This window comes from Lolium rigidum, chromosome 1 (assembly GCF_022539505.1).
Source record: "Lolium rigidum isolate FL_2022 chromosome 1, APGP_CSIRO_Lrig_0.1, whole genome shotgun sequence".
In the NCBI taxonomy this organism is placed as follows: Eukaryota; Viridiplantae; Streptophyta; class Magnoliopsida; order Poales; family Poaceae; genus Lolium; species Lolium rigidum.
Window position 1 is genome coordinate 308,690,063 of NC_061508.1, and position 26,116 is coordinate 308,716,178.

Genomic DNA, 26,116 nt, shown 5'->3' on the forward strand with positions numbered 1-26,116 from the left:
CCAAGGCATCCCCTTCTTCATCGACAACATCATCGGGTTCCTCCCCTGAAACTATATTTTTATTCAATCACATCTTGTGTTCTTTACTTGGAGCGTCGGTTTGTTTTCGTTTTTGTTTTTGTTTGAATAAGATGGATCCTAGCATTCACTTTGTGGGAGAGAGACACGCTCCGCTGTTGCATATGGACACATGTGTCCTTAGGCTTTACTCATAATGTTCATGGCGAAGTTTCTTCTTCGTTAAATTGTTATATGGTTGGAATTGGAAAATGCTACATGTAGTAATTCTAAAATGTCTTGGATAATGTGATGCTTGGCAATTGTTGTGCTCATGTTTAAGCTCTTGCATCATATGCTTTGCACCCATTAATGAAGAAATACATAGAGCTTGTTAAAATTTGATTTGCATATTTGGTTTCTCTAAGGTCTAGATAATATCTAGTATTGAGTTTTGAACAACAAGGAAGACAGTGTAGAGTCTTATAATGTTTACAATATGTCTTTTATGTGAGTTTTGCTGCACTTGTTCATCCTTGAGTTTGCTTCAAATAAACCTTGCTAGCCTAAACCTTGTATCGAGAGGGAATACTTCTCATGCATCCAAAATCCTTGAGCCAACTACTATGCCATTTGTGTCCACCATACCTACCTACTACATGGTATTTCTCCGCCATTCCAAAGTAAATTGCTTGAGTGCTACCTTTAAAATTCCATCATTCACCTTTGCAATATATAGCTCATGGGACAAAATAGCCTTAAAAACTATCGTAGTATTGAATATGTACTTATGCACTTTATATTTTATTAAGTTGCTTGTTGTGCGATAACCATGCTTACGGGGAACGCCATCAACTATTGTTGAATATCATGTGAGTTGCTATGCATGTCCGTCTTGTACTGAAGGATCTATCATTTTAGTGGTTGGAGCATGCAAAATTGTTAGAGAAGAACATTGGGCCGCTAACTAAAGCCATGAATCATGGTGGAAGTTTCAGTTTTGGACATATATCCTCAATCTCATATGAGAATAATAATCATTGCTACATGCTTATGCATTTAAGAGGAGTCCATTATCTGTTGTCCATGTTGTCCCGGTATGGATGTCTAAGTTGAGAATAATCAAAAGCGAGAAATCCGAAATGCGAGCATTCTCCTTAGACCTTTGTACGAGGCGGCATGGAGGTACCCCTTTGTGACACTTGGTTGAAACATGGCATGCAAAGATCCGGTAGTCCAAGCTAAGTAGGACGAGGTGCGGGCACTATTAGTATACTATGCATGAGGCTTGCAACTTGTAAGATATAATTTTCATAACTCATATGCTTTATTACTACCGTTGACAAAATTGTTTCATGTTTTCAAAATAAAAGCTCTAGCACAAATACAGCAATCGATGCTTTCCTCTTTGAAGGACCATTCTTTTACTTTTATTGTTGAGTCGGTTTACCTATCTCCTTCCACCTTAAGAAGCAAACACTTGTGTGAACTGTGCATTGATTCCTACATACTTGCATATTGCACTTGTTATATTACTTTATGTTGACAATATCCATGAGATATACATGTTATAAGTTGAAAGCAACCGCTGAAACTTAATCTTCCTATGTGTTGCTTCAACACCTTTACTTTGATTTATTGCTTTATGAGTTAACTCTTATGCAAGACTTATTGATGCTTGTCTTGAAGTACTATTCATGAAAAGTCTTTGCTTTATGATTCAGTTGTTTACTCATGTCATTACTTTTGCTTTGATCGCTGCATTCATTACATATGTTTACAAATAGTATGATCAAGATTATGATGGCATGTCACTTCAGAAATTATCTTTGTTATCGTTTTACCTGCTCGGGACGAGCGAGAACTAAGCTTGGGGATGCTGATACGTCTCCAACGTATCGATAATTTCTTATGTTCCATGCTACTTTATTGATGATACCTACATGTTTTATGCACATTATATGCCATATTTATGCATTTTACGGAACTAACCTATTAACAAGATGCCGAAGAGCCGATTCGTTGTTTTACGCTGTTTTTGGTTTCAGAAATCCTAGTAAAGAAATATTCTCGGAATTGGACGAAACTTTCGCCCAGGGTCCTATTTTTGCACGAAGCTTCCAGAAGACCGAAGAGCTAACGAAGTGGGGCCACGAGGCGGCCAGAGGGGTGGCCGGCGCGGCCCAAGCCCTGGCCGCGCCGACCTACCCCCTGGGCCCCTCGTGTGGCCCCCGCGTTGACCCTCCGCCTACTTAAAGCTTCCGTCGCGAAACCCCCGATACCGAGAGCCACGATACGGAAAACCTTACGGAGACGCCGCCGCCGCGAATCCCATCTCGGGGGATTCGGAGATCGCCTCCGGCACCCTGCCGGAGAGGGGATTCATCTCCCGGAGGACTCTACACCGCCATGGTCGCCTCCGGAGTGATGAGTGAGTAGTTCACCCCTGGACCATGGGTCCATAGCAGTAGCTAGATGGTCGTCTTCTCCTTGTTGTGCTTCATTGTTGGATCTTGTGAGCTGCCTAACATGATCAAGATCATCTATATGTAATACTATATGTTGTGTTTGTCGGGATCCGATGGATAGAGAGTACTATGATTATGGTGATTATCAATCTATTGTTTATGTGTTGTTTATGATCTTGCATGCTCTCCGTTACTAGTAGAGGCTCTGGCCAAGTTTTTACTCTTAACTCCAAGAGGGAGTATTTATGCTCGATAGTGGGTTCATGCCTCCATTGAATGCGGGACGATGACGGAAAGTTCTAAGGTTGTGGATGTGCTTGTTGCCACTAGGGATAAAACATTGATGCTATGTCTAAGGATGTAGTTGTTGATTACATTACGCACCATACTTAATGCAATTGTACTGTTGCTTTGCAACTTAATACTTGGAGGGGTTCGGATGATAACCTGAAGGTGGACTTTTTAGGCATAGATGCGGTTGGATGGCGGTCTATGTACTTTGTCGTAATGCCCTGATTAAATCTCACTATATTTATCATATCATGTATATGCATTGTTATGCCTTTCTCTATTTGTCAATTGCCCGACTGTAATTTGTTCACCCAACATGCTTTTATCTTATGGGAGAGACACCTCTAGTGAACTATGGACCCCGGTCCTATTCTTTACATAGCATACAATCTACGCAATTGTGTTTTACTGTTTTCTTTGCAAACATCTTCCACTCGATACGTTTAATCCTTTGTTACAGCAAGCCGGTGAGATTGACAACCTCACTTGTTTCGTTGGGGCAAAGTACTTGGGTTGTGTTGTGCGGGTTCCGCGTTGGCGCCGGAATCCCTGGTGTTGCGCCGCATCACATTTCGCGACCATCAACCTTCAACGTGCTTCTTGGCTCCTACTGGTTCGATTAAACCTTGGTTTCATACTGAGGGAAAACTTGCCACTGTGCGCATCATACCTTCCTCTTGGGGTTCCCAACGGACGTGTACATCTACGCGCATCACATGCCCATAGGATTTTTATAAGCAGTTCTATAAGCCCACAATGCTTTCTTTAACTTACTAGCCCAATTCTTTCTAGATTTATTAACAGTCTTTCCCAAAATAGCTTTAATTTCTCTATTTGATAATTTTACTTGCCCACTAGTTTGAGGATGCATGATAAGCTGAAGCAATTATATGATTAATACCATATTTGGCAAGAGTTTTTCTAAAACCACCATGAATAAAATGAGAACCTCCATCAGTCATAATATATCTAGGTACTCCAAATCTAGAAAATATAACATCTAAAAGCATTTTTAAAGAGGTCTCACCATCAGCACTTTTTGTAGGTATAGCTTCTACCCATTTAGTAACATAATCAACAGCGACAAGTATATGAGTATTACCTTCTGAAGAAGGGAAAGGACCTATGAAGTCGAATCCCAAACAATCAAATGGTTCAATAACAAGAGTATAATTCATAGGCATTTCATTGCGTCTAGAAATATTACCAACTCTTTGACATTCATCACAAGATAAGATAAACTTCCTTGCATCCTTGAAAAGTGTTGGCCAATAAAAACCTGATTGTAAAACCTTTTGTGCGGTTCTATGTCCGGCGTGATGTCCTCCATAAACACTACCATGGAATTTACTCAATATCTCTTGTTGTTCATATTCTGGGACACATCTTCGCATAATACCATCCACTCCTTCTTTATATAAGTGTGGGTCATCCCAAAAATAATGCCTCAAATCATAAAAGAATTTCCTCCTTTGCTGAGCTGAAAAGGTTGGAGGCAAATACTTTGAAACAATAAAGTTAGCATAATCAACATACCAAGGGCTCTCTCGCGAGCTCACCTTTATTACAGCCAATTGTTCATTTGGAAAACTATCATTAACAGGAACAGGATCATAAGTAATATTTTCCAATCTAGACAAATTATCAGCAACAGGATTATCAGCACCTTTCCTGTCTACAATATGTAAATCAAATTCTTGCAAAAGAAGAACCCATCTAATAAGCCTTGGCTTAGCATCTTTCTTTTCCATAAGGTACCTAATTGCAGCATGATCAGTATGAATTGTGACTTTTGAATCAACAATATAAGGTCTAAACTTGTCACATGCAAAAACTACTGCTAATAACTCTTTCTCAGTTGTAGCATAATTTCTTTGAGCAGCATCTAGGGTTTTACTAGCATAATGAATACCATTCAATTTTTTATCTACTCACTGTCCAAGAACAGCACCTACAGCAAAATCACTAGCATCACACATAATTTCAAAAGGTAAATTCCAATCAGGCGGTTCGACTATAGGAGAAGTTGTTAAGGCTTTCTTTAGAGTTTCAAAAGCTTCCTTACAATCATCATCAAAAACGAAAGGTACATCTTTTTGAAGAAGATTAGTAAGAGGCTTTGAAATTTTAGAGAAATCTTTAATAAACCTCCTATAAAAACCAGCATGACCAAGAATACTACGAATACCTTTAACATCCTTAGGATAGGGCATCTTCTCAATTGCTTCAACTTTAGCTCTATCAACTTCAATACCTCTTTCAGAAATTTTATGTCCCAATACAATTCCTTCATTAACCATAAAGTGGCATTTCTCCCAATTAAGAACAAGGTTAGTTTCTTCACATCTCTCGCAAAACTTTATCAAGGTTTCGCAAGCAATTATCAAAAGAATTCCCATAGACAGAAAAATCATCCATGAATACCTCAACAATCTTTTCACAAAAGCCATGAAAAATAGCGGACATGCATCTTTGAAAAGTAGCAGGAGCATTACACAAACCAAAAGGCATACGCCTATAAGCATAAGTTCCATAGGGACAAGTGAAAGTAGTTTTCTCTTGATCTTTAGCTCTAACAGCAATTTGTGAAAACCCAGAATATCCATCAAGAAAACGAAATCGAGTATTTTTAGACAACCTTTCTAACATTTGATCAATAAAAGGTAAAGGGTAATGATCTTTCTTAGTAACTTTATTAACTTTTCGAAAATCAATACACATTCTATACCCTACAACCACTCTTTGAGGAATAAGCTCATCATTATCATTAGGCACAACAGTTATACCTCCTTTCTTAGGAACACAATGCACAGGACTAACCCATCTACTATCAGCAATAGGATATATAATACCTGCTTCAAGAAGTTTTAATACCTCATTTCTTACCACATCCTTCATCTTAGGAATTAGATGACGCTGATGTTCAACAACAGGTTTTGCACCATCTTCTATATTAATAGCATGTTGGCAAATAGCGGGAGAAATCCCCTTCAAATCATCAAGAGTATAGCCAATAGATCCTCGGTGCTTCTTCAATATTTCCAATAACCTTTCTTCCTCGATATCTGAAAGCTTAGCACTAATAATAACAGGATATGTTTTCTTCTCATCAATATAAGCATACTTAAGATTATCAGGTAATGGTTTCAAATCAAATACAGGATCTTTTTTTGGTGGTGGTGTTACACCTAAATCTTCAACCGGTAAGTCATGTTTAAGAATAGGTTGACGAAGGAAAATTTCATCAAGCTCATCCCTTTCTTCCCTAAAAACTTCACTCTCACTATTCTCCAAATGTTGTTGCAAAGGATTACTAGGAGCAAGAGCAATAGATGCACACTGTTCAACTCTAAAATCTTCACTAGGCAAATCAGCTTTATAAGGAGTTGTTATCACCAGATTTTGGCCAAATCAGGAGATGGGCCGTACGTGAAGATGGGCTTGAAGGACGTACACGTGGAGCATCTTCGAAGCGGCCTTGCGCTAAGAGTTTGGACTAAGTTGCCCGTGTATCTATAATATAGTAGATCGCATTGTAATTTAGATTAAGAGATAGAGTCTGGCCCGTGCATGGTTAGGTGCACGCCTCGATTAGAAAGTCCCTTGGACTATAAATATGTATCTAGGGTTATCGGAAAAAGAGGACAATCATCGTTCAACCAACACAAATCAGGCGCATCGCCACCCCTTTCTTCGAGGGTTTCTCCCGGGTAAACACCATGCTGCCTAGATCGCATCTAGCGATCTAGGCAGTATACGTTTATTCGTCTACCTTGTACTGCTCGTGCTGAAGCCTTGTTGATGGCGAGCAGTACTACTTATCGTTAGGTGTTTAGGGGCTTGCATTGATGCTTTCTCGTGCATATCTGCATGGCAATGCCGTCCCTCGACACCTAGCTGCCCTTACACCTATCCAGGTGTAAGGGCAGCATCTTGCTTGTTCATTACTTAGTAGATCCGATCCGTTATAGTTGCTCCTTGCTCCGCAGGGATTAGTTTAATATCTGCATAGTTAGGCCTTATGCTGGGGGTCGGACGATCCGGTAGTGCGTTAGGTGTTGTTCACCGTCCCCGCAAGGGATGTTCCGGGAATCAACGTTATGTTGGTTTTTAGGCCTCTCGTAGGGGTAGTTTGCATCATCTTCCGTAGCTGCTAGGCCCGATCACACGTAGGATGTTCCGGTTATGCGGTGAAAACCCTAAACTATCGTGGATCGTTTTAGCTTCGTTTTGATCAAGCAGGATCCCCATGCCATTGTAAATCCAACGTGAAACATGGGGCGATCGGCTCCTTGAGCCGATCCACAGGGCAACCTGAGAGCCGATAGGGCCCGTATTTAATGTTTACGTGTCTACCATGCAGGAACAATCAAAGCACTCTAACACCTTCCCGATCGGGTCTAGGTCGGGTGGCACGCCCTAGCAACCGCCGGGACGTGGGCTGGAAGATTTGCGGGACAACGCGAGGTGCCGGGGTCCACTAAGCGGCCTTGGGAGCCTCCCGGCTCTTCGTGTTGCTTAGCCATTGCCCGTCGGTGGGTTTTGGAGGGTAACACATTCTGGCACGCCCGGTGGGACATCTTCTGCAACATCCACGTCAACACCGACATCCGAGATGGCAGAGGAACATATCACATACAAGGATCTCCCTGCGGAGCACAAGAAGAAATACGATGAGCTGGAGGCCATCTGTGAAGCCGAGCTCATCGGCTCCTTTGAGACGACCCGTGCTCACAGCATCAAGCTCAAAGGAAACACGTGTCCGTCGCATGGCGTCAACACGGTAGATCTCAGCCACTCCATAAGGGAGCCAGGGTCCTCCTTTAGTGTTAACATGGCCAGGCTGGTGAACTGCCATAGCGCGGACAAAGCGGAGAGCAGCCACTCTCGTGGCAAGGATAAAGAGGAGGCCGTTCCACGCGACCGGCCCCAAGATGATGACAGACGGTACCTGACCGAGGAGGAGGTGAGAAGCATACGGTATCAGCGCCCACTCTCCGTGCATCTCCTCAACAAATATGAGCAGCAGTACGACCGACGTCGTCGCTACGATGAAGACGATGAAAGATATCGTCGGTCTGATGCAGAAAACAGGAGGTATCGTCAGCATGACGGGAACAACGACGGGTACGAACGTCACGCTAGAGGAAGGTCAAGGGAGCAAGACAACGTGGATAAGCACTGGAACTGTCCCTTCTTCAAACATTGCTGGGACTCAGGAATGAGCCGATTGCCAACAATCGAGAACTGCCCAGAGTGCAAACAGCAAAGGAGAAGGACAAATGAAGTTTCAGTGTTCGAGCGTCTAGGACCTCTCACACCTCATAACAAGCGAGCTGAGTCATCTCAAGAAGAAGACTTCGAGGAGTCAGATGGAGAAGAAGATAGGTATCACCGACCAAGGTGGTGCCCTGATGGACTCAGCCACTCTCAGAAGCGTAGAGTGCGGCGGCTGCGAAACCTGGAAGAAGCCGAGGCACGGTGCACTGTACACGTTGAGAAGAGCACGGCCCGATCTGGCCGTGAAAATTCAGCAAACATTGGAGATGAAGGCGCGCCCGCCAAAGAAAGTATGGCGCCCAAAACAGGCAAGAGCCGATGCACAGGCATCGGCTGATGCCGATGTAGAGACGTCGGCTGGTACAAACACAGTGTTCAAGATCTCGTCATAGATTTATGACCCAAGACGTGGTGAACGCGCCTCCAGCGAGTCACGTCACCATAATAAGAGACCAAGAAGTTGTGAGCCTTCATTAAGCATTACAATGGAAAAGGAGGCCGATCTCAGCGATCGGCCAGCATTATCCTCAACATACGCTTTGCCGGTGTTCAACATTGACCTGGCAAGCGATGGAAAGCTGGGTTATGGGTTTACATCAGCGGACGAGCTAGAAGAGGTTGATATTGGTCCTGGGGACAAGCCACGACCAACGTTTATCAGCAAGAAATTAGACCCACATCTGAGGGGCCGGATGATAGCCCTGTTAAAAGAGTACCCAGATTGTTTTGCCTGGGATTATACAGAGCTGCCTGGGTTAGACAGGAGCATCATTGAGCACAGACTCCCTCTGAAGAAAGGATTTCGGCCGTTCCAGCAGCGGGCACGACAGATGAAGGCCGAAGTCTTGGAAGAAGTCAAGAAGGAGATCAAGAAGATACTGGACGCAGGATTCATCAGGCCATGCAGGTACGCTGAATGGATTTCTAATGTTGTGCCCGTGGAGAAAAAGGACGGCCGATGGTGCGTAGCCATAGATTTTCGGAACCTTAACAGCGCCACTCCGAAGGACGAGTATCCGATGCCAGTGGCAGAAACCCTGATCAATGCAGCTGCTGGTCATAAAATATTAAGCTTCATGGATGGCAATGCTGGCTACAACCAAATTTTCATGGCTCCGGAGGATATACATAAGATTGCATTCAGAGTGCCAGGTTCAGTAGGCTTGTTTGAATATGTGGTCATGACGTTTGGACTGAAGAACGCCGGCGCAACATACCAAAGAGCCATGAACTACATCTTCCATGATCTAATTGGCAAGTTGGTGGAGATTTACATCGACGACGTGGTGGTAAAGTCTGTTGCGACAGACGGACACTTAGAGGATTTGCGACAAGTCCTGGACCGAACTCGGAAGTTCGGACTGAGAATGAATCCAAAGAAGTGCGCCTTCGGTGTGACGGCCGGTCAGTTCCTAGGATTCTTGGTCCACGAGCGTGGGATTGAGATCGGCCTAAAAAGTCAAGAGGCAGTGCGAACGATGAAGCCGCCCACCACAAAGAAGGAGCTCCAATGTCTCATCGGCAAAATTAATTTCGTCAGAAGGTTTATCTCCAACCTGTCTGGGCGAATTGAGCCGTTTATGGGCCTGGTCAAAATCAAGCCCGATGAAGAGTTCCGCTGGGGGGCAGAGCAACAACAAGCCTTCGACGATATTAAGGAATACTTGACCAAGCCACCCGTGTTAGTTCCACCGCGGCAGGACAGGCCGTTCTACATCTACTTGTTAGTGGCTGACACCTCCATCGCATCAGTGGTGGTGCAGGTTTATGATGGCTTGGAAAAAGTGGTTTTTTACCTCAGCAGAAGGATGTTGGATGCAGAAACAAGGTACCCTGAAATTGAGAAGTTGTGCCTTTGTCTGTTCTTCACCTGCACCAAGATCCAGCACATCCTGGTGTCAGCCGATGTCATCGTTATATGCAAATCAGATGTCATCAAACACATGTTGTCGGCTCCTGTATTGAAAGGCCGACTCGGCAAATGGATGTTTGCATTATCGGAGTTTGAGATCCGGTATCAACCGGCAAAGGCCGTCAAGGGATAGGCGCTAGCAGATCTGATTGCTGAACGAATAAACACGGACGTAGCAGCACTATCGGTGCGTGCATGGGCCATGTTCTTCGATGGATCGGTTTGTGAGGACGGTTGCGGCATCGGCGTGCTACTCGTGTCGCCTCGGGGGGCAACATACTCCTTCTCTGTCAAGTTGGCTGACCCCTGCACCAACAACGTGGCTGAGTATGAAGCGATCTGCAAGGGAATGAAGTTACTCCTGGAAGTTGGGGCTGAAGCAGTCGAGATCTTTGGAGATTCCAAATTGGTGATCTCTCAGCTCACAGAAGAATACAAGTGCGAAAGCGAGTCACTCTTCCCATTTTGGGTACAATGCCGTGAGCTAATGGCACAATTCAGGTATATAAGCTTAAATTGGATCCCAAGGTTGCAAAATGCTGAGGCAAACGACCTCGCACAAACAGCGTCAGGGTACAAGGATGTAGCAGGAGAAGCCGATTTTCAGGTGCAATTCTTGGAACCAAATGATTGGAGAGCCGATATCTTCAATTACTTGAAGGATCCGGCTCGGGGGGCACCTAAGCGTACAAGATACAGAGCCATGAAGTACGTACTGATTGACGATGACATGTTTTATAGAACTTTGGAAGGATTACTTCTCAAATGTCTGGGACCAGCCGAGTCCAATCGGCTCTTGCACGAGGTGCACGAGGGTGCTTGTGGAACCCACCAGTCGGCCCATAAGATGAAATGGCTGATTAGGCGCTCCGGATTTTATTGGCCTACCATGCTTGAAGATTGCTTCCGGTATTATAAAGGTTGTCAAGCATGTCAGAAGTTTGGGAGCATTCAGATGGTGCCCGCATCAGCAATGAATCCTATCATCAAGCCTTGGCCATTCCGAGGATGGGGTATGGATATGATCGGAGAAATTCATCCTTCGTCGAGCAAGGGCCATAGATGGGTTCTGGCCATTACAGATTACTTCACGAAATGGGTGGAAGCGGTCCCTATGAAGAAAGTAGCATCGGAAGACGTTATCAAGTTCGTATTGGAACATGTCATTCATAGATTCGGGATTGCCCAAACCATTACGACCGATGGAGGTTCGGTCTTCGTTTCGAAAGAGATGAGAGAGTTCTGTGATGACATGGGGATCAAGTTAATCCGATCGTCTCCATATTATGCTCAAGCAAACGGGCAGGCCGAAGCATCCAACAAAAGCTTGATCAAGCTGATCAAGAGGAAAATCGACGAGCATCCTAAACGATGGCATGAGGTGTTGTCAGAGGCGTTGTGGGCTTACCGCATGTCGTGTCATGGAGCAATCAAAACCACCCCGTACCAGCTGGTCTATGGACCAGAAGCTGTGTTACCCTGGGAAGTCAAGGCAGGGTCAAGGCGGGTCACATTCCAGAATGATCTAACTGCTGAAGAATATGCAGCCTTGATAAGTGATAGCATTGAGGATGCGACGGAACTCAGGTTATGGTCACTTGAGAAAATCAAGGAGAACAAAACCAAGGTGGCTCGGGCATATAATAAGAAAGTGAAGCCGAAAGAGTTCCAAGTTGATGATCTGGTATGGGAAGCCGTATTACCGTTGGGGACGAGGGATAAAATGTATGGTAAATGGTCTCCGAATTGGCATGGCCCGTATAAAGTTGTCCAAGTTCTGAAGGGGAATGCGTACATGCTCGAGATGTTGGATGGCGTGAAGTTCCTAGTAGCCGTCAACGGCCAACATCTCAAGAAGTATTTCCCAAGTATGTGGGATGATGGACAGTAAAGATATGGAAGCCGACACACAAGTCGGCCAGTAAAGAATGAAATGGGGGCCGATTGTATGAAATCGGCCGGTAAAACAAAAAAAAGGGGGCCGATTGTATGAAATCGGCCGGTAAAAAAAAATCACAAAATATATAATGAGAAAGATATAGCCGATGCACGGTCATCGACTCTAGAGATTGAAGGATATTCTGAGCATCTGAACGTGGTCTGTATCTGTTTGACCGTGGAGAGGCAGCTGTTTCGCCTGGAACCGCGTTTGGAATGCAGGCCGATGCTTTGCCATCGGCTCATTGAGCAATAACTTCGTTGAACAATCGGCCAAATTGACAAGAAAGCAAAGGTGATTGGGAGAAATTTTCTTCATAAATAAGAGAGGATCTTTACAATGAAGAGCCGATTTCTCAAGAAAGGAAGAACAAAAGAGGAGCCGATTGCTCAGGGACTACTAATCCTACGGAGCTAATCGTCGCTGGCTTCGTCGTCAGCGCTGGAGCCGCCGTCGACGCTGCTTCCGGAGACTTCGTCGTCGCTGCTACCCAGGTCTTCGGCTGGAGCCTCTTCTTCCTCGTCATCATCATCGTTCTCACTGTCCGCCCAAGTGCGGAAACGCTTTGTCGGCGGATACCCAGCGGAAGAAGAGGAATCATCTTCCTCCTCTTCTTCTCCTTCCTCGTCATCATCATCGTCCTTGCTGTCCGCCCACATGCGGGAGCGCTTCGTCGGCGGGTGCCTGGCGGAGGAGGGGGCCTCTTCCTTCTTCACTTGTTCCTCCTTCTTGTTGGAGGAGATGGGGTTCGCCCCGGAGTGGGGGTCGTCTTCATTCTTCGGCAAAGATCGGAGGGAGAGACCTGAGGAGGTAGAGGAAGAAGAAGACATTGCGGCAGTGGAAGAGGGTTTTTCTTTTTTTGGTGCTGGTGGGCAGAACAGAGCAAGGGGATGAAGTGGCGAACCGTTTGGCACAGATAAATAAGGGGGATGCAGTGAAGATTTAATGCTATGACGGTTCTCGAAGACATGATGTCAAAGCCATCCAATCGTGCAGAGAAGTTGAGAAGGCAAGAGTCATGATGAAGAATACTGCGACGGTTCTGCTCTGCCACGACATGACCCCTCGAAGGAAAAACAGATGGTTTTGATATTATCATTACCAAAACCAGGGGGGCATGTGTTATCACCGGATTTTGGCCAAATCAGGAGATGGGCCGTAAGTAAAGATGGGCTTGAAGGACGTACACGTGGAGCATCTTCGAAGCGGCCTTGCGCTAAGAGTTTGGGCTAAGTTGCCCGTGTATCACGTAATATAGTAGATCGCATTGTAATTTAGATTAAGAGATAGAGTCTGGCCCGTGCACGGTTAGGTGCACGCCTCGATTAGAAAGTCCCTTGGACTATAAATATGTATCTAGGGTTATCGGAAAAAGAGGACAATCATCGTTCAACCAACACAAATCAGGCGCATCGCCACCCCTTTCTTCGAGGGTTTCTCCCGGGAAAACACCATGCTGCCTAGATCGCATCTAGCGATCTAGGCAGTATACGTTTATTCGTCTACCTTGTACTTGCTCGTGCTTGAAGCCTTGTTGATGGCGAGCGAGTACTACTTATCGTTAGGTGTTTAGGGGCTTGCATTGATGCTTTCTCGTGCATATCTGCGTGGCAATGCCGTCCCTCGACACCTAGCTGCCCTTACACCTATCCAGGTGTAAGGGCAGCATCTTTCTTGTTCATTACTTAGTAGATCCGATCCGTTATAGTTGCTCCTTGCTCCGCAGGGATTAGTTTAATATCTGCATAGTTAGGCCTTATGCTGGGGTCGGACGATCCGGTAGTGCGTTAGGTGTTGTTCACCGTCCCTGCAAGGGATGTTCCGGGAATCAACGTTATGTTGGTTTTTAGGCCTCTCGTAGGGGTAGTTTGCATCATCTTCCGTAGCTGCTAGGCCCGATCACACGTAGGATGTTCCGGTTATGCGGTGAAAACCCTAAACTGTCGTGGATCGTTTTAGCTTCGTTTTGATCAAGCAGGATCCCCATGCCATTGTAAATCCAACGTGAAACATGGGGCGATCGGCTCCTTGAGCCGATCCACAGGGCAACCTGAGAGCCGATAGGGCTCGTATTTAATGTTTACGTGTCTACCATGCAGGAACAATCAAAGCACTCTAACACCTTCCTGATCGGGTCTAGGTCAGGTGGCACGCCCTAGCAACCGCCAGGACGTGGCTGGAAGATTTGCGAGACGACGCGAGGTGCCAGGGTCCACTAAGCGGCCTTGGGAGCCTCCCGGCTCTTCGTGTTGCTTAGCCATTGCCCGTCGGTGGGTTTTGGAGGGTAACAGGAGTTTTGGCAAATTTAGAGAAGTTAAACTCATAAGATTCACCAGCAAATTTAGTAACAATTTTCTCTTTCTTGCAATCTATAATAGCTCCACATGTATTTAGAAAAGGTCTACCAAAAATAATATGACAAAACTTACTAGCAGCAGAACCAAGTACCAAAAAGTCAGCAGGATATTTAATCTTACCACATAGAACTTCAACATCTCGAACAATACCAATGGGAGAGATAGTTTCTCTATTAGCTAGCCGAATAACCACATCAATATCTTCAAGTTCACAAGAACCAATTTCATGCATAATTTCTGTGTAGAGCTCATAAGGAATGGCACTAATACTTGCACCAATGTCGCATAAACCATAATAGCAATGATCACCAATTCGAACAGAGAGAACAGGAACACTGGCTTTCATAGACTTATTAGGATGCGAAACAATATTAGAAGCATCTTCAAAAAAAAAATATGACCATCTTCCACATTTTCAGTAACAAGATCTTTAACTATTGCAACAACGAGGTTCAACTTTTATTTGTTCTTCGGGTTCTATGGGTTTCTTTGCACTTTTATTAACTACACTAGTTATAACAGAATACTCCTTCATTTTAGCGAGGAAACGAGTTTTTTCAATATAAGCTTCAGGAAGAACATGATCAACAGTTTTAATTTCAATACATTTACTTTTAGGCGAATCAACTTTATCTTTATATGGTTCATGATACTTATCAAAATTCTTCCTAGGCAATTCAAAATGAGAGGCAAAGGCTTTATAAATATTTGCAAAAACTTGAGAGTCAAGACCATATGTAGCATTCATATTACGATATTCATCAGTATCCATAAAAGTTTCAATGCATTCATAATTATAATTTATACCTGACACTCTACCTTTGTCGTTCTCCCATCCTTCGGTATTTTCTTGGATTCGATCAAGAAGGTCCCATTTAAAATCTTCTTTATTGCGCGTGAATGATCCAGAACAAGAAGTATCCGAGCAAGGTTTTATCTTGAAAAGACAAGTCTTGCATAGAAATTATCAATAATAATATTACCGGAAGCTCATGAATGGGGCATTTGAGCATTAAAGACTTCAATCCCCCCACGCTTGGGCAATACTCTCTCCATCATGAGGCCAGAAATTATATATTCGGTTGCGGTCTTTGTGAATTTCACTTGGAGGATAGAATTTAGAGTAAAATATAGGCACAATATCCTTCCAATCAAGAGAACGCCCATCCTTCAACAGTTTGTACCAATGCGCCGCTTTACCAGATAGCGACATAACAAATAATTTCTTCCTAACTTCATCCATTGAAATACCTGCACATTTGAATAACCCGCATAATTCATGTAAAAACAAGTAAATGATCTCCGGGATGAACAGTTCCATCCCCTTCATAGCGGTTATCCACAACACGTTCAATAATTTTCATAGGTATTTTATATGGTATTACTTCCTCACCTGGCGCCTCATCCACTACCGTTGCAGTAGTAGTAGATTTCCCAAATAGAAATTCAAGGGAGGATCTCTCCATAATGACTTATAGCAGCAAGCAGAAACAAAATCAGCACGTACAGTAAAAGTTCCCTTACCAATTCCACTTACCAATAGCGCTTCACTCCCCGGCAACGGCGCCAGAAAATAGTCTTGATGACCCACAAGTATAGGGGGTGTATCGTAGTACTTTCGATAAATAAGAGTGTCGAACCCAACGAGGAGCGAAGGTGTTGACAAGCGGTTTCGATGAAGGATTCACCGTAAATGCTCACGGACAAGTATTCGGGGGTTTTGATATTGCGGATAAATAAAGTACAAGTAAATAAAATGCGAGAGAAATAATTGCAGCGAGTGGCCCAATCCTTTTTAGCACAAAGGACAAGCCGGTTTGTTTACTTATAATGACCAAACGTTCTTGAGGACACACGGGGATTTTAGTCTAGTGCTTTCGCTTCATACGGCTGATTAATCTTCATTGTTTTGATAAGTGTTGTGTGGGTGAACCTATGCTAATGCACCGCCCTTCCTAGGACTAATACATACTTGTGATTATACCCCTTGCAAGCATCCGCAAATACAAGAAAGTAATTAAGATAAATCTAACCACAGCCTTAAACTCGAGATCCTCGCTATCCCTCCCTGCACCGATATACTAACGGGGTTTAGGTTGGCTGTCACTCCGGCAACCCCACAATTAGCAAACGAATACAAGATGCACTCCCCTAGGCCCATAAAGGTGAAGTATCATGTAGTCGACGTTCACATGACACCACTAGAAGAGTAACACCAAAACTTAAATATCATAACATTGAATACTACTCAACAATAATTCACTACTAACATTTAGACTTCACCCATGTCCTCAAGAACTAAACGAACTACTCACGAGACATCATATGGAACATGATCAGAGGTGATATAATTATGAATAACAATCTGAACATAAACCTTGGCTCAATGGTTTCACTCAATAGCATCAATAACAAGTAGTAATCAACACCGGGAGAGTTTCCCCTATCAAACAATCAAGATCCAACCCAAATCGTTACAGCGGTGACGAGATGCAGTGGTGGAGATGGCGGTGTAGATGATGGAGATGATGATGATGATGATGGAGATGATGTCCAGCTCGATGACGATGGCGATGGCGTCGATTTCCCCCTCCGGGAGGGAATTTCCCCGGCGGATTCCTGCCCGCTGGAGAGCTCTTTTCTCTCTGGTGTTTTTCCGCCCCGCGAGGCGGCTCGCCAATTCTCCGTCACTCCCCGGGGCTTAGGTTTTCGGGACGAAGAAGTACGCGAAGGAGAGGCGGCCGAGAGGGGCTGTGGGCCCCCTCCCCACAAGGCGGCGCGGCCAGGCCTGGGCCCGCGCCGGCCTATGGGGGGCCCATGGTGGCCCCTCTCGGCCCCTCCTTTTGGCTCCCTTCGTCTTCTGGAAAAATAGGAATTTTTGTATAACTTTCGTCAATTGTTGATCTTCAGAAATATGGTGTCCTGACGGTGCTTTTTCCAGCAGAATCCTGACTCCGGTGAATAATTCTCCAATGATCATGAAACATGCAAAATAGATGAAATAACATAAGTATCATCTCTAAATATGAAATATATCAATGAATAACAACAAATTATGATATAAAATAGTGATGCAAAATGGACGTATCACCTCCCACCTTGGCCGCCCCCCTTTGTGGCCGGCGCCCAAGCCCCTCTCCCCAAACCCTAGCCTCTCCTCCTCCACCACCTCTCCCGCATACACTTAGGCGAAGCCCTGCCGGAGATCTCCACCACCACCGCCACCACGCCGTCGTGCTGCCAGGATTCCGAGGAGGATCTACTACTTCCGCTGCCCGCTGGAACGGGGAGAAGGACGTCGTCTTCATCAACACCGAACGTGTGACCGAGTACGGAGGTGCTGCCCGATTGTGGCACCGTCAAGATCAAGATCTTCTACGCGCTTTTGCAAGCGGCAAGTGATCGACTACATCCACCCCGAGATCTAATCTCGTTAGGCTTTGGAAATCTTCGAGGGTTAGTCTCATGATCTTCTCGTTGCTACCATCTACTAGATTAGATCTTGGCTTGTGTTTTCGTTCTTGCGGTAGGAAATTTTTTTTGTTTTCTATGCTACGAATCCCAACAGCCCCTACAAAGGAGTCGCCGCTCCCTCTTCCCCCAGCGCCTTAGACACCAGGGGGCGCCGCCACCCGCGGCCTGTGCCGGCGGCAGCGGCGGAGACGGGGCCGCTCGAGGTCTTGGTGTTGGTGGCAGCGTGAGATCGCCCCGGTGACGCCCTGGGGGGACGTCACGGGAGCCCTCATTTTGTATACAGTAACTTTTTAGGCAACTGATCGGCAAAACTGAAAATCCATTTTTACAGTCGGTAAGAGCATGTCTAACAGGCCCCGTATCTTTTCGCCCCTTAAAACGCGACTAGAGGGCCCTGTATTCACTTTTCACCGGCCGAAAACTCGTCCGAGCAAGCAAACCCCGTATCCCCACCCCGTAAAACCGAATATTCTGTTTTACGGGGTGGGGATACGGGGTCTGCTAGCTCGGACGAGTTTTCAACCCCTCAAAACAGGGTTTTTTTGACAAATTGGATATTAGAACCAACATAACATTCACATAAAATAAATGTTTTACATCACACAATAATCGTCATAATTATTACAATAATGTTTTTCGGAAATGTCAAAAAATGTTCTAATGGAAGAATTAAACAAATAACAAATGTTTCACACATACAACAACATGAAATGAATGTTTCACACATACAACAATGGGAAACGAATGTAATAACTCATTGGCCATGCAATTGCCAATGGTGATCAATCAGATCTTGGGTGAGCTGGTGATGAGTCTCGGCATTTTCAATGCCTCGATGAGCTGCAAGAAAAGCTTCAATCCGATCAGGGTTCCTCTCGGGCTCCACTCGGGTGCCAACATTGTCATAGAAACATGGCAAGTTCAAACCTCTTTCATCTTCAATGATCATGTTGTGAAGAATCACACAACATGTCATGATATCAACAAGAGTTTCCTTGTCCCAAAACCTTGCAGGACCCGGACAATTGCAAACTTTGCTTGCAAGACACCAGAAGCTCTCTCAATATCCTTGCGGCATGCCTCTTGATTTTTGGTGAAGCAAGCTTCCTTTCTTGTCAAAGCCTTGTCCTTTTTCTCTTTTATGGACTTGACAAGGGTTGCATAGTTAGGGTAAATACCATCTGTGAGATAGTACCCCATGGTGTACTCATTCATAACTTTGTAGTTACAAGTTGGTGCTTCACCCCTAACTAGTCTTGCAAACAAAGGGGATCTATTCAAGACGTTGATGTCGTGGAGTGTCCCCGACAGTCCAAAGAAAGCATGCCAAACCCATAAGTCTTGAGAGGCCACAGCTTCAAGAACAATGGTAGCATCACGGCTTTTGCCACAATACATTTCATGCCATGCTTTTGGACAATTTTTCCATGTCCAATGCATGCAATCCAAACTACCAAGCATCCCCGACCACCCCCTCTTTTCATTGATCTCCATGAGCCTTTTTGTATCTTCCTCATTTGGAGCTCGGAGATACGTCTCTCCATACAACTTGATGACCATCTTGGCAAACATACACACGCAATCTGTGGTTGTTTGCACACCAATGCGAAGGTACTCATCGATATAATCTGCTGGTATACCGTTTGCAATAACCCTCATGGCGGCAAATATTTTTTGATATGGGCTAAATCCCATGACTTGGGCAGCATTTCTTCTTTGCTTGAAATAATCGCAATTTGCCTCGCAACCTTTGACGATTCTCTCGAACAAAGTCCTACACATTCGGTACCGTCTACGGAAGAGGCATGGAGGATAGGTCGGTACCTCGGCGAAATAATCTTGCATCAGCTGTTCGTGGCCGAGTGCGCGGTTCCGCGGAATGCACATACGCCCCATCACGGATCCCTTCCGCTGATCCAGCAGCTTGGCGCGGTCCTCCAGTTGCTTCATGCCGAATAGGAGCAACATCATCTCCGTCTCGTCGTCGTTGAGCAACTCGTCGATGTCCGAATCATCGGAATCCGACGAGGACCAATCGGTCGACGTCGCGTCCAAATCCGCCATGTGCACATCGTCCGAAGCCAACTACCACGGTATAGCATACATCAGCCCCAAACACGTCCATTTTACCGGCGAGAACGAAGAAGAACGCGGCGGAATACTCACCGGCGAAAACGGCGTGCGGCGGAGGGGCGCGGATCTGACGGATTCGGCCGGTGGCGCGCGGGTCGCTGCGGCGGCGCGCGGGGGAAAACGGGTGGGGGGAACTGAAATGTCCGCGCGCGGTTTCGGAAATAGGATACTGGTTTGGCCCTCTATCCCCGCTCCCACCTCGCACAAGTAGGGGGCGAAGACCCGCCCCGTAATCGAAAACAGCAAAAATCGGAGCGGGGGCCGTTTTTACGGGGTCTGCTAGACGGCCGGGTAGAGCCGAAACCCGTATTCCGGCGGTTATTATACGGGTTTGGCCATTTTAAGGTTAGACATGCTCTAACAGAGAACAGTTAGCAATGCAAACTATCAATTCAACTAACTGAATAGAGTCAGAGGTCGCGAGGAGGTGGCTCACAGCTAGAGGCAACCACCACACGAAGTCTCCCCACTCTCTCCTCTATATATACACCCGCAGCCGCATTCTTTGCACCACCCAAACAGAACCAAGCCAATAGCCAACCATCAGCAGCCACAAAAGCCGCCGTCTCTTCGGCTCTCGATTCGACCAGCAATGGAGGAGCAGGGCAGGGCAAGCAACAAGATCAGGGACATCGTGCGGCTGCAGCAGCTGCTCAAGCGGTGGAAGCGGATGGCGGTGGCGCCGGGCGGCAAGGGCTCCAAGAACGGCGGCGGCGGCGTCGTGCCGAAGGGCTCCTTCGCCGTGTACGTGGGCGAGGAGATGCGGCGGTTCGTGATCCCCACCGAGTACCTGGGCCACTGGGCGTTCGAGGCCCTCCTCCGGGAAGCGGAGGAGGAGTTCGGGTTCCGGCACGAGGGCGCGCTCCGGATCCCCTGCGACGTCGAGGCGTTCGAGGGCATTCTCCGGCTCGTCGCCGGCGGCAAGAAAGACGCCGCCGGGACGTACGACTGCTCCTCCGAGACCGAGATCTTGTGCAGATGACGGCTGACGCGATGGACTCGTAGGAGTTCTTGCTTTGCTGCCTGCTCTGAAGATTCAGTCGGAGATCTTAATTCTTTTTTTCCTCTCTCCTTTCTTGCGTTCTCCCGTTCTTTCTTCTCGGTTTTAGCTGAAGAAAGGGGAAGAGGTTGCGGCTAGTTTGGGTCTGTAATTTGTACACCGGGAAGTGACGATAAAGGATTGTTCTAATCTAATCTTAGGCATTTGGTCCTCTGTTAGTGTCTGTGATGTTACCTTTTTTTTTACATTCCCCTGCTCGTTTCAGAAACTGAAACCAATTAAGCAACTGAACAGTAGACCCTACTGCAGATGTTCTCTTTGCTTGATAGTTCAGCAAGATCAGTAGTGAATTGAAACCATGCCCACAATCTCACTGCAGATGATGATAGTTCATCATTGGAGACCAGAGTTTCAGCTCAAGGCACTAGCAGTAGGCCACAAGAGTGTGGGGGAAATTTAAATGTGTCTTGCCATTAGTTTTGGAGAGCCAAGGTACTGTTTCATTTCAGAAGAAAAGTTCAGTTGGCTCATGGTACACCCATGTACTTTGTTTACTTCACTGGCATGAATAATGCAAGATATCAGGAGCTGCTTATCTACCCCCGGACTCACTTGCCCTTGACGCCATGGCTGGGTGACCAGTCCCATGTGGATACCGGTGCTCCCAGCTCGCTTCCCTACTCCATTGTTAATAAATGTTGATGGATGTAATCAGCATATTCTGAATCATGTTACTACGTGATTTAGTGTCAAAGGCTTGAGAGAAACCAGATAAAAAAGAAGATTTTGTAGTACATGTTCACATGGCACGCACCTGGCCTCAGACTCGGAGAATCATCACACGAGGGGGGAAACTCTCTGCATTTTACCTGAATCTCGCATGAGCAACTAGAATCAAAATGGAATAGCAATTCCAGGTAGCAATATGCACCAGTTCAATTGGTTGGTGCCTTAACTCCGAAGACACATATGGGAAGAATCAATCTAGATGGAGGATTGACATAAGCGGCGCTTGCAACTAGTGGGATCTCCCCCGCAAAAAAAAAACTAGTGGGATCTGTAAGTTGCACATGTAGAAGAGACCAAGGATCTAGGTATTTGATCTTGTTGCTGCCATTCTTTGCTGGAGATAGTAGCTGTTCTGAGATAAATTTTGCAGAGGTGTGGTATTGTTCCATTCAGAAGTACAAGCACCATTTTTGTTCCGTGGGATCCGTCGTCAATAAGTGGCTGATGGTATTAGCATATATCTCATCATGTTTACTTCAGACAGACTCAAAAGGCTTATCACAAACCAGATAAATGAAAGGTTGTGTAGTACATGTTAATATGGCACTTGGCAGGCACACCTGGTCTCAGAGCATCAACACACGAGGACGGAAATACTCAGCATCTTTTCCTGTATCTTTCATAAGCTACTATAATGGCGTAGTAGGTACATCCGTACAGGTAGGCATAAAATCAGTTAATATTGTTGGTGTCTGAAGGGCGTCTGAACTCTGAGCATAGAGCTGATTAACAAGCAGTCTTGATAGTGGAACTGAACTAATCTGCAATTGCTTGACAGCACACTACCTGAATACAGTACAGTAATAACCTAGTGCCGGGAAGGACAATCTGCACGGACAACACAGCAAAGCAGTTCTTCAAGTTCATGAAACGAAATTTCCTTCTTAAAATATGAGTTCCAGAGCACAGAGTTTTTGACGAAATCACAGATTACAGAGTTAATTTACCTGGTGACGGGTGAGCATACAGACATCCTTCTCGTTTGGCGATACTATATATTCATTCATACAAGGAGAATTTGAGATCCAGATCCAGAGCTATCATGCCATTCGAGTTAGACCAGCTGTCCCTTCTGCTTTTTGATTGCACACTTTACAATAACTAGGGATGCTACGAAATGCGTACCCCATTCGGTTTTAATAGGAACTAGTGCAACTAGTAGCATCCATGGGGCTCAGTTGATGGACCTGAATGACTACCCCATCATTTCTCACTAACAAGAAAAAAAAGTCAGTACGTGGCCCAAAGTTTCAGGAACTGACAAGTAGTTGGCCAGACTACAATATTCCCATTCCTATTTTCAAGTTTCTTGAGAGAAACACATGTAAATTTCACTTTTTACCCCTGGCTGCGACTTTGTGATAATGATTAACAATTTCGTAAGATATTGTCATATTTTGTGATGACTTGTGCCATATTTTTTATTTTCCCCTGATGGACAAGACATAGCCGTTTTGTGGGCCGACAACAAGCCCGTGTTTGCAAGAGATGTACTCCCTCCCTTCAGGTTTGCAAGGCCCTTTGAATTTTGAGCCTAAGGTGGACCAGTGATTTAACAAATAATTTTTCCTCTCAAAACGAAACAAAAGATTTTGCCTTTTCACTAATGTAGGAGAAGTGAATTGGTTAGTTTTTCAAAAGAAACCGGCTGAAATGGCCGAGCGATTAAAACCGACACTCAACACACATCTCAACGCTACAAGGCGGAGGCGAGAATCAGGAGCCACCGCTCAGACGTCCATGCTGACCCCAGGCTCACACTGCCTAGCCAAAGTTCACGCACATGACAACACAAACCACACAAACAAACCAAACACTGACATGGTAAGTGAAAGGGCTCAACAACGATGCTTCTAAGGAGAGGCGTGACATCCGAGAGCGATCCCATCGTTGATGATAGCCGAAGTTGGTGCAGGTTTTTCTCTCGAAGGTCACCAAACCCGATGCCACGCCTACCTATCATACATAGACAAGGTTGCACTAAAATTTACCAGCAACTCACTCCACCGGTCGTTTCGGCCGGCGGAACATCTAAGGCAAGTCCTAGAGGGGCAAACAACTCATGAGTGCCATTCTCGCTTGACCCCGTGTTAGATCTAGGATTTCACTCGGAGAATCCTGGCGTGAGGAGTGTAACATCCCATATTCAGAGGCTATAAATACAATCAAAATAGATGTGTGTATTGCATTCATGCATGTAAAATTCAGGAAAATTTAGAACTTTTTGATAGAACTTGTCGAAGTGATTGGAGTTTCAACCAAACTGATGATTCAAGACTACCTCATCAAGCTTATTGTTAAAACTTCGATAAACTTTGGTAAATTTCTATTCTTACGAGAATGGAATTAAAAATCGTAAATAAAAGTGAATCAACACAAAACACACCCTTAAGGAACAAAAAAATAATCTGATGCTTACCTCACCTTATCCAAACATCAATTCACACATGTCCTAAATAATCCTCTTGCACATAGTCAATCAACTAAAAATCCAATCATTTATATTCTTATCTTATTCTATATTTGTAATTACTTGTGTTTGACAATTGTCAAATATCAAGAAAATAATCTGAGTTTTGGACCAAACCTCGACCTTCCAAATATTGATCAATTCTATTCTCATACATTCACATTCGATATCCAAGTCAACCTTATCATCATCCATTCACCTTGGAGTTGGTGAATATAACTCCTTGGAAATATCCGGTGAGATCCAACCCCAAGAATATTGAAAAAGAGTAAACTAATTCTAAATCCATCAATTATCCCAGTTGACCTTAATTAACTATTTTTTGTCATAAGATAGGTTTTAATCTAAAGCTTGTACCTAAACCTATTCCACCAGAAATACAATACCCACTTGGCGTAGACAGGTTTATGTCTTCAATTATAATCTAGTGGAAGTAAACCTTGTTGACAACTTATTAGTGTCTAGATAGAGACAATCCTATCATTTTAGCCATTTCAAACTAGTAGAAAGAATCACTTGACGTTAGTGATCCCTTTAAGAAACCTAAGCCAAAATCCATACCACCACGTTATTTATCAGAGACAAATTGGATTCTAGAATAAGTCTCAGGTCCTCATGTAACCTTTCAAAATAGTATAAATACTTACAACAAAAATCTAGAAAAAGGATTATAAAAATTATTACCAAAAGTAAACATTTGAGAGTATTCATGTTGAACTTTAAAATGCTTAGCTCAAACAGAATCAAATGTTAACAGAAGTGTGAGTATCATGCCCGCATAAATAAAGAAAAAATGGCTATTTCTTTAATGTTATAGTATTAAGAAAAACATGTTAATGAATTTTATAGTTTCTTTTCTAAAATTAACTTAAAACAGTTAACCAAATAAAACACCACACTCTCAGAGTTAGTCACAATAATCTATAACTATTAGATACTATTATGTTGGTTGATATAAAAAATAGAATTAAGGAGTCACATGCCCATAAAGTCATTATCGATGTGATACAACACCTAAAATATGAAACCCTAGTTATTTAGCATAATAGAATTAAGGTCTCACATACCACAAAATAGAATTAAGATGTCACATACCCACAAAGACAACTTAACATTCAAAAAAATATTCTTCAAAAGTAATTCTTTTTTCCCATATAAGGAAAAACACTATGACCGTTTCTTCCTAATTAAATCTTAATACAACTTAAAAATAATGTTCTTTCATAAGTAATAGTTTTCATCAACTAAAAGGAACCATGCCATGTTTTGTCTTGTTATTATGCTATTATATTATGAGTGAGAAAAATCGTAATTTCTTGATTCTTCAATTTATGTGTGAAGTAAACTTGAAACTAAACCATTGTATATCATATCCTATGCACAATAGCATATTGATAGTCTTTTAAACATTAGTCCTTATTGGACCAATGATGCTCTTTCATTTGAATCTTATGATGATGTAAATCACAATGATTGCATTATCTTGCACTCAGGGAGGCAAGGTCACACTTTCTTTCCTTTGCTAATTTTATCAAAACTCTTTTCAGAAACTTCCATTGCATTCAAAGGCAAGAACTATAGTCATATATATAAAATGTGGGTTACATGTCCAAGGGTCGAGTAATCTAATTGGTGGGCACCAGAACCATGGTTGAATACAGAGTGAAACTCTATGGTGGATGTTCCACTTTACTAACATAAATTTAGGATTAAATAACAACTGTAGATGGACCATCGAAGCGACATATAGAAAACACCGACCATAGATCCCGGTATGGTACGAGTAAGTTAGTGGGACCTTCTTCCATCCATATTTCCTCGGATACTTAGTTCGGTTGTATTCCGTTGAGGAACAGTGGGTGGGAGCCCTTAACGTCCCCATTCTATGTGTTACGGAATGACAACTATAGTTTATTTGAAGGGATGTTAATTGAGCGTAGTTCTCGTGAACGAAACTCGTTACAAAAGTGGAATGTGCGGTCGCAGTCTTTAGATCGGGCCTCATA

At 44.2% G+C, this 26,116-nt stretch overlaps 1 protein-coding gene across 1 annotated transcript; it reads left to right on the forward strand.

Moving 5' to 3' along the window:
• The first annotated feature begins 20,376 nt into the window (after positions 1-20,376).
• Positions 20,377-21,054, forward strand: LOC124684109 (auxin-responsive protein SAUR50-like). Its single transcript, XM_047218502.1, has one exon. It carries the CDS (start codon positions 20,444-20,446, stop codon positions 20,831-20,833), a length of 390 nt encoding a protein of 129 aa, XP_047074458.1. The 5' UTR covers positions 20,377-20,443; the 3' UTR covers positions 20,834-21,054.
• The last annotated feature ends 5,062 nt before the right edge of the window (positions 21,055-26,116 follow it).